At 32.9% G+C, this 9,499-nt stretch overlaps 2 protein-coding genes across 2 annotated transcripts; one reads left to right on the top strand and one right to left on the bottom strand.

Annotated features, from left to right (window-relative positions):
- Window positions 1–2,201: 2,201 nt before the first annotated feature.
- On the top strand, window positions 2,202–4,578 carry LOC108748879. Its single transcript, XM_018487275.1, has 3 exons — window positions 2,202–2,427; window positions 2,654–2,977; window positions 3,067–4,578. Exons 1-3 carry the CDS (start codon window positions 2,321–2,323, stop codon window positions 4,457–4,459), a joined length of 1,824 nt encoding a protein of 607 aa, XP_018342777.1. The 5' UTR covers window positions 2,202–2,320; the 3' UTR covers window positions 4,460–4,578.
- Window positions 4,579–4,859: 281 nt separating this feature from the next.
- On the bottom strand, window positions 4,860–8,212 carry LOC108748869 (ribosome biogenesis protein BOP1 homolog). Its single transcript, XM_018487254.1, has 8 exons — window positions 8,049–8,212; window positions 7,082–7,909; window positions 6,303–6,978; window positions 5,985–6,194; window positions 5,620–5,897; window positions 5,440–5,539; window positions 5,174–5,369; window positions 4,860–5,090 (listed from the first exon to the last, which is right to left on the bottom strand). Exons 1-8 carry the CDS (start codon window positions 8,148–8,150, stop codon window positions 4,937–4,939), a joined length of 2,544 nt encoding a protein of 847 aa, XP_018342756.1. The 5' UTR covers window positions 8,151–8,212; the 3' UTR covers window positions 4,860–4,936.
- Window positions 8,213–9,499: the final 1,287 nt, after the last annotated feature.

Genomic DNA, 9,499 nt, shown 5'->3' with positions numbered 1-9,499 from the left:
ATATTTAAAGTATCAATAATAGATTTATGATTTTTATTTAGAGTATAATTTATAATTTTAACTTAAGTTATAGTTTTGTCAGAATTGGTGATTTTTGAAGATTTTATTGCAAAATAAGTACGGCTACCAAATAACTTTTGGAAAAGTGGGTAACATTGACATATTTTACACGCTTGTACTTAGTTTTTTACTAGCCTAGTTTCCATCGAGAATTTAAATCGGATCAGAATGTAAGAACCAACCCCTGTTACAGTCGAACAACAGGAGAATGCTCGACTGTAGTTGGTTAGTTCTTACATTCTGGGCCCTTATTCTTAAAAAGTATTGCATACGAAAAACTAGGATATGCTATAATATACGTAACAAATATTATAGTACATCCCTAGTTTTTCATATGCGATACTTTTCAAAAATAAAGGCCCTGATCCGGATTAAACCCTTGGTGAAAATTAGACCTCTACCTATGAATGTCGCATCAGAGGAAAAGGCTGCCAACTATGAAACGCTAAACATGGGGCAATATTCATAGTCCGTTTTTATTTGAAAACAGTCTTAAATAATGTTTTAAGATGCTAAGACTGTCTTAAATACAATCTTAAGATGTCAAGTCAATCCGAGGACTATATTAGCATCTTAAGACATTATTGTCTCCGTTCAATATATATGGGAGGTAGGCGCCACCGATAAGAAGAAGAAAAAAAAGAAGAATGATAGGATCTGAGCACATGAATTGTAACACTTACTTAAGCCTGTTCTACAATGTGCTTTTTGTTCCTTGTTTCTTGCTTTTTATTATTTTTTATATCTTGTCTTTTTGCTTCTTATCCGGTTTTGTTTTATATCGCCTGAGATAAAAGTTAATAAACTTCAAAAGAAACAAGCAATACGTAAATACAATTGTTGATAAAACAGTTGCAAAAGAGAAAAAAGCAAAAAGTAAAAAATAAGAAACAGAAAACAAAGAACACATAGAATAGGCTTTAGACTTAAATTGTAGACGTAAAGCTCACGGCACATACAAAACGTGAGGCCGTAAGACGTAATCAGTAAGCGAATTACCCAATCACCGAGATCGTAAGGCCAGTAGCGAATTCAATCTTATGATTTTCTTATTGCTTACGTGTTATGTGTCATGGGCTTAAGTAATGCACAAGCTTTCACGTATGACGTACAACTTATTGCCGTGTCTCCAAGAGACGTCATACGTCAAAACTTGTGCGTTAGCCCGGATCTTCATACGGGCAACAGCACTTTGAACACCGAACGCTAATTAGTGAAAAACGGCTAATGGAGGTAAATTTTACCGCTACAACAGATTTTTCACCAATCAGCGCTCTGTGTCAAAGTGCTGTTGTCTGTATGAGGATCCGGGCTTACTTATGTTTACAACTAATGCTCGTTTCCACTAACGTGGATTTAATTTAATCTCGGTTCAGCTTACTCTTCATCTTTTTCTAGTTCTAAATGTTAGAAAAAGACGAAGAGTAAGTTGAACTGGGATTAAAGTTAATTTACATTGATGGAAATGGGCATAAGTCTCTAAAGTAATGGCCGCAGCACAGACTTTTGTATAACGTATATAATGCATAATGCATAAGAGAATGAGCCAATCAAAATGCTTCTTTTCCATGGGAGAAAAAGAAGGAGAAAAGATTCTGATTTGTTGATTTGCTTATGCAACTACGCGTTATGCAAAAGTCTGTGTTGAGGCCTTTAGTTTACGACAATTCTTGTGCTCAGACTCTTATCCCTTTCACCATGCTTAATCCTCAATTTGTCTAAATTTGTCCACTTTCTTGTCGTCTAACCTAGTTTCCATCGAAGGTTTAAACCGGGGAATCGATTCTGTATCTTGAAACGAGCTGAAAATTATAAAAGTGAGCAAATTTGAGCATTTGTTTAAAGATACAGAATTGACTCCCAGATCAGAATGTAAGAACCAACCAATTACAATCGAGCATTTTCCTGTTATTCGACTGTAACGCTTTTTCATGCTAACGTTCGACGCTCATTTTCAGCGTCAAAACAGATCACGTGATCAAAATTAATGCTTAATATTCGTCAATTTTGATCACGTGACCTATTTTGATGCTCAAATCGAGCGTCAACATGAAAATGCAGCCTTAGAAACAACGATACTGCTGCGCCTTACCTCAAAATCCGGAAATTGAAAATTAATTGAACTTCCGATGCCTCTGAAATACACGGAACAATGGGCAGGTAGGAATAGTAGGAACTTCGTAGGCAATGTAGAGGTTATCCGTATCCCGTAAAGTATCTGTTATTACAGAAAGGAATAATATTAAATAGTATCGTGTAAATGCGAGCGACAACGAACATGGATTTGAATTGCCGAAATTCTAGTATAAGTGCCGATTATTTGCTCGGTCAATTGAATACAGCTAGACAAGAGATTAATAATTTGAGGTACTATCATAAAAATTCTCTTCATTTTGATGTAGCGTATAACATCATGTTTTCTTAACTTTTTTAAAAATGTAGTATTCATAGTCGCATATCTTGCATTTAATATAAATATTTTATGAAATGCTAATCATGAAACCATTGAATAAAAAGATAATATAATTACAATGCTACAAACTCCAATTTACTAAGGAAACTTGGTAAAAAATAGTTTGATTTAATATTGCAGACAACAAGTAAAAAGTCTGAGGTATATACTTGATAAAGATGTTGATAATATCAAACGTTTGTTGGAATTACAAAAACATGGAGGAACCCGATCACAATCTAAACTAATATCTTCGGAAGAAGCAAAGCCTGGCACAAGTAAAGATCAAGATGTTCTTAAATTAAAACCTATTGGTGTCATTTCTACCTGGTTTCCCAATAAAAGGGCAACTCCTAGACAACCTGGCATATGTGGAAAAGTACCAGGAAAGTTGACACTTTACAATTCTATATTTACCAATCCAGATCATGCCTTACAGGGTTTGCAGGATTTTTCCCATATGTGGTAAAAGAACTATAATTCTTTAAAACAGTATAATTTTAATGTCCTTAATAAAATCTTAAATAATATTCTTTGTTTTTTCTTTCCAATAGGATTTTATTTCACTTTCATAGAAATGATTCGACACACACTCGTGCAAAGGTAGCACCACCAAGATTGAATGGAATAAGAACAGGTGTTTTTTCTACACGTTCTCCACATCGACCGTGTCCTATTGGCCTTAGTCTGGTTAAGATACTAAAAATTGAAAATCATACGATTTATTTTGAAGGAGTCGATATGGTTAATCAGACTCCTGTATTGGATATAAAACCATATATACCACAGTATGATAGTCCATTACATATCGAAAAACTAGGCAATAGGCTAAGAGAAAATAATGTCAATGCCTCAGATGTGTTTTACAATATGGAAGAAACCCTCGACTTGAGCGAAGGCCAATCAGTTAACTCTTTTAATAATGATACGGACGTCAACAATGACGAACAAACTGAGCTTGATATTTCCAGAGACGAGGAAATAGCTTTGAGACTCCAAGCAGAAGAATTTCAAGCTTATCCCAATCTCAATGACTATGATATTGCAAGACAACAATCTTCTCAATTGACAGAAACTCATGCTAATACTTGGTTACAAAATGACGTTAATGTAGATGTGCACAGAGGAGCATACTTTATTCAAAATAGAGCGTCTAACACAACATCAGACTTGGATCCATCTGTCGAACATAATGCAACTTTAATAGCCGAATCACAAATAGACTCTATTAGAGATTTAAATAGTAGAGTACATAGAATAGATATAAATAATTCCAGTAGTACAGATTCAACGCGAATGGAAAGAGATAACGATAATGAAATTAATTATACTGAAAATCAGACATTACGTAATTCTAGATTATTGGATGGAGCAGATGGACCAAGCACGGTGTGCGGTACCGATATAGATTTAGTCAATCGTCATGTATTACATGCGAGAGTCGATAATTCTCCTGTGAGAATGGGAATACGCGAAGCACCCGATGGAGAAGAGGGACTTGAGTCTCAAACTTTGACACCCTCACACACTTTACCGGATATTCACGCTGCAACAGCTATATCATCTACATCAATAAATGCAGCAACGGAGAGTAACTTTTCCGATATAAGAATACCAGATTGGATTTCGCAACCTCGTACAGCAACATTATCCGTAATTTTCAACGAACGCGCTTTGATGCAACTAAATGAAATTTTAGATGATAAAGTTGACGAGCAAAAACAAGCTATAGAAAATGTACTAAGGGAAGATCCTAGATCAGTGTATTTAAGGCAAAGATGGGGAGGTAATCAATTCTATACCTTTTTAATACATGATCTGCACATTACATGTAGATTTGACGATAGCAGAGGTATCGTTACTGTATTCCAAGTTCGACATGCAGGTCGCACCTGTGATTGCGGCGAGCCCGAATGGCAATGTTTGGGACATTCTCCTTTATCTTAATATGTTATATTAATCGATTTAAAAAATCGAATATGAACATATTAGGGAAGAGAAAGAAAAATTCCGTCAGTGTGTCACAATTTAGCATACAAATTAGCACAATTATTATTTATTTACTTTTACATTTTAATTATTTTACAAGAGCAGTAGACACTGCTTTTATAAAATAATTTAATCTTTTTGTAACTATATATTTAACTGATAGGGCAATTGTTATAAAAAAATAAAGTTTAATAAAATGTCTCATATTTAAGTATAATTTTAATGCAAGTATACAAGTTCCTACATTTTGTTATTATGTGCAATTACAATTTATGTAATCATGTTTATTATAAAGGAAATTTATACGAAGTAAAAAAATGCATAAAAAATAGACATGTATTTTATTTTACATAAAATTGGGGAAAAATATGATAAATGAATTTTTTCACAGTAGTAACATGACCTACAAGATATTTTGAACATTCTAACATGCATTTATGTATACATTCGTATAGTAAAGTCGGCACCAGCGGAAAATACCCATGGTTCAATAGGATGAAATATGACATCCAAAATACCGAAATCATTATATGATTCGTGATTACACAATCTTTTCAATGGCACAATTAATGGATTTTGTAAAAGATCACTGAAAAAGAAAAGAAATATAAGAGTCATATATTATATGTATAAAATTAAATATATGCCAATGAGTATGCAGAGATATTTTACTTGTACACCATTCCATGAGATACAATTAGTGCCCTATCATCAGCTCCAGAAGCAAACAGAGGATATCGTTTGTGAAATGCTACGGCGCGTACGCCAGTTCCATGTAATCGCAATGTTTGATAAGGCTCTTTACTGAAATCTAAATCGAACCAAAGCATTTTGCGATCGTATGTCCCTACCAAAATATTATCACCTCCTAAAAAATTCATAGCAATAATGATTATATGGTTTAAACATAATCAATAATAAAACGTATAATAGCTTACCTGGGTGAATATCCATTGATGATATCCATTGTGAATTGGACAACAATTTTTTAACCATTATCTGTTGTACAAGATCGTACACTCTTACATTTCTTTGTGTCTGGAAAAGATATAATTTACCAAAATCATTATAAAATTGAAGTATTAATACTATTGTATATTTCGATTGCTAATACTTACTGCAACAAATAAATATGGTTTAATTGGATGAAATAACACACATTGTATTAATCCTTTTGATTTATTAAAAGGTAATTGAGATCTTCGTTTTGATAGCTGATTAATCAAAACTGATCTATTCTGACCATCTGGCATGACAGTAGCAAAATAATCTCCTTTTCCATGCCATGTTACTTGCTTTACAGTTTTAAAATGATTCAGAATTATCCTAACTCCATTATTCCAATGATCACCTTCCACTTGCTCCCACTGTACTGCACTTTGCACCCTGTCACTCACTAATACATCATGAAGTATATCAGTCATATTTGAAAATTACCTTCATAATAAATCATAAATAATTTGGTAATTTTAACTAACAATACCTATTATTTCACTCTGTGGTATTATCTCTAAAAGTTGATCAGTTTTACTGGTAATGAGATTATCTCCAACTCCAGGATTTATTAAAAGTACTTTTTTGTCAGCTGCAACTGCTATCAATGACATAGCTTGGTTTGGACGCCAGACAACACTTCGAATGACACCGCCGCAAGGCACTGTTTTCAAACACCTGCCTGTATTCACTTCCCATACTGTTAAAATAACAATTTATATTAAACTATATGTAAAATGAGAAATTTACAATTGTATAATACATAAATTAATATGCAAATATATGCGTGATAAACTAAATAACTCACTCTTCAATAACATATCATCTCCACCAGATGCAATAAATTGACCCTCTGGTTCGACAGTAATACTTCTGACCATATCTGTATGTCCTTTAAATACCATAAACATAGTTGTTGGGAATGGTTGCAAGTCCTTTGGACTAGGCAATTGTGGAACCAAAACTTCAGGCTCTATTGTTAGTCTCATCTTTAATGATCTAGAACACAGATACAGATCTAAACACCTCTGAAATCTTTCTTTGACATATCTTGGAAATGCAGGTACTTCTCGAAGAGAATTAAATTTCTGTGGTATAAAATGCAATTTCCTCTTCCACGGAGTTGCCTTTAATTTATTCCATTCTTTAAGTTCTTTGTTGTCAAATAGATATTCTGGTGGAGGATTATAACTTTCCGCATGGCCAGGTAAATGTCTTTTGGGTGCTGGAATATGCTTATGAATTCTACGCATTTCCTCTGCTTGATCATCAGACTGCCATAGCATATAAAATTGAGGTCCTTTATTTTTTTCTCTTTCTTTCTGCATTTGGACAGTAGACTTCATCCAACCCATCTTAAGAGCATGTACTAATTTTGATACTTTTCTAGCTTCATTCTTGGATGGTAAGAAAGAACGTTTATGCTCTGGGAATTTACGAAGTGGCGTTTTCATTACTTCAGAAGTAAACCAATCTACCCATGGCTACAATTCATAACAAATAAAAGTAATTAAAACCATATTCTTACATAGCATACAATAATCCATGAATTAAATTATTATAAATAATATATTATCAATAACTCACCGCATATTCATCAAATTGAACATCAGGAATTTTCTGCTTTTGGATTCTTACAATTAAATCTATATCTGCTTCGTTCAGTACAACATCCTGACCAGTTTGAGGATCTTTTATAGTTCTCCAAAAGTTAGGATCCTCCATTCTTTTCAAAAAGTTATCTAATTCATCACCCTTTTCAGGTTTAAGAATTTTCTTACCTTCCCAATCATATCCAACATGATCATATTCATTGTACCATTTTAATGGTACATTCCCAATTGTGTTACGAATATCTTCTTCATCAGAACTATCATATACATATTCATCTTCATCATTTGCAGTAGATATGTTAGTTTTTTGTTCATTATGTACTTTATGCATCTGAGCTTTATCAAAATTCTTGTGATTTTTATTATTTCTTAATTTGTTAATTACTGATGTAGTTTCTTTTGTTAATGTTTTATCTTTAAATGTTAAAGATTTTTTACTTTTATTCTTATTTTTTAGTTTATTATCTTTTGATTTAATTGGTGAATCTTCTTGTACTTCCTCACAATTGCTTTCTGACTCAAAGTCTTCTGAATCATCGTTATCTTCCTCTGAATCATTGTTATCTCCATCTAAATCATCGCTATCTTCATCTGAATCATCGTTATCATCATCTGTATCATCGTTATCATCTGAATCAAATATACCTTCATCTTCTTCTACTTCTTCATCTGAATCAAATATAACTTTGTCTTCTTCTACTTCTTCATCTAAACTAGATATAACTATGTCTTCTACTTCATCATCTGTAGCATCTTCGTCAACATTTATTTGAGCTGCTATCAAATCTTCCATATGAGAATTCTAAATAATTAGAAAATATATATTTAATATTTTATTATAATATATTACATTAATTATTACGTTTATATTATTGAATTAGGTAAAAAAAAAATAAACAAGAGAATATACAGAAATAAGTAACACATGCAATAAACAATACCTTTGCGTTATGTGAAACATGTACATCCTTTTCAGTTTCATTTTTATTTTCTTTTAATTTCGGATTAACATATTTCCTCTTCGAGACTTTTTTCTGTCTCATTTTTCTCAAAATTAAATACAATTTTAACACAACGTACAAGGTTAAATACAATCACGTGCATAAAGCACAGCGAAACACTGAAGATGCGCTATCTATTGGCACATGCGCAATCTATTGGCACATGCGCAATCTTATTGGTTGCGTTCAGTAGAGAAAACTAATCAGTTAGCGCTTAATGATTCTTTAATATAATTGGTTCCTACACTTAGATCCAACGAAGAATTAAAGAACAATCATATTAAAAAATCACTAAGAGCAATTGATTAATTTTCTCTGTTTATTGACACATGCGCAATCTATTGGCTATCTTATTGGCTGAACGCAGCCAATAAGATAGCCAATAGATTGCGCATGTGTCAATAGATAGTGCATCGAGAAAACTTGATCATTAACATTAAATTAATCTTTAAATCAGTTCATTCATAGTCCGTTCTTATTTCAAGACTGTCTTAAGTAATGTTTTAAGATGCTAATACGGCCCTATGATTGGTTCGTGACTTCTTAAGACTGTACTTAAGATGATCTTGATTATAATGGAGTTGATCCGATCAAGTTTGCATCAACGTGGGTTGAAATAATAATGTTTCGTGCTCTCTTATTGGTAGAGTGTGTAACGTCAACTAATACCGAAGCATTTTCTAACCCAAGTTGGTACAAACTTGGTCGGGCCGAAAACGCTATAAGATTCGACTATAAATCGGCCTTAAATGCTCAGTAGCCAATAAAATAATTCGTAGAGAATCTGAAGATTAATTTAAGAAAGCCTCAAATATAAGACCTGACAATGAGCGCGTTTAAGTCGAACAAAGCTGCTAGCCGAGCAATTGAATGTAATTGATTGGATCTATAAATAATAACTAATCATTTGTAAGCAGACTAGTCGTTTTGTCAATTTGAACACGCCCTATGAATACGGGCATAAGGGCGGAATTCATAGACGTTGCTCAAGATTCAAGACTTTAAAGGTTTGTTCGCGGTGCATACTACAATATCCAATGTATTCCATCATAGCTTCTACTCACTCTAATGCACTCATTATAACGAGTAGGAATTATGGCAGAAGCATGTTGGAGCATGTTAAAATATGCGACTCGAACAAACTTTAAGCTAGTGCTTGAGATGTTATAAACCAATTAGCAGGGTTGGATAAATTAACTTTTTTTTTTTTAACTAACAAGGAAAACATCAGATGACGGTCAGGGATTTTGCGCTTTATACAGACTGTTCTTGAACGAAAAAAAAAGGATACATGTCCAGGCGTTTCAACCATTGGCCCATAGATTCGAAGAAATCGATTTTTTAAATAATTATTGTAATAATTTTAAAAACTGTACTATATAAATAAAAAT

Source organism: Trachymyrmex septentrionalis, unplaced genomic scaffold (genome assembly GCF_001594115.1).
Source record: "Trachymyrmex septentrionalis isolate Tsep2-gDNA-1 unplaced genomic scaffold, Tsep1.0 scaffold25, whole genome shotgun sequence".
Classification (NCBI taxonomy): domain Eukaryota; kingdom Metazoa; phylum Arthropoda; class Insecta; order Hymenoptera; family Formicidae; genus Trachymyrmex; species Trachymyrmex septentrionalis.
This window is presented reverse-complemented; position numbering and strand designations above follow the sequence as displayed.

Excerpts from the sequence above, each read along its gene's own strand:
- LOC108748879 (XM_018487275.1), top strand. The coding sequence starts at position 2,321 with ATGCGAGCGACAACGAACATGGATTTGAATTGCCGAAATTCTAGTATA. Across the intron at positions 2,428-2,653 it reads CAAGAGATTAATAATTTGAG|ACAACAAGTAAAAAGTCTGA; the intron begins GTACTATCATAA and ends TTAATATTGCAG. Across the intron at positions 2,978-3,066 it reads CAGGATTTTTCCCATATGTG|GATTTTATTTCACTTTCATA; the intron begins GTAAAAGAACTA and ends TCTTTCCAATAG.
- LOC108748869 (XM_018487254.1), bottom strand. The coding sequence starts at position 8,150 with ATGAGACAGAAAAAAGTCTCGAAGAGGAAATATGTTAATCCGAAATTA. Across the intron at positions 6,979-7,081 it reads TTCAATTTGATGAATATGCG|CCATGGGTAGATTGGTTTAC; the intron begins GTGAGTTATTGA and ends TATGAATTGTAG. Across the intron at positions 5,898-5,984 it reads ACCACAGAGTGAAATAATAG|TGAGTGACAGGGTGCAAAGT; the intron begins GTATTGTTAGTT and ends ATGATGTATTAG.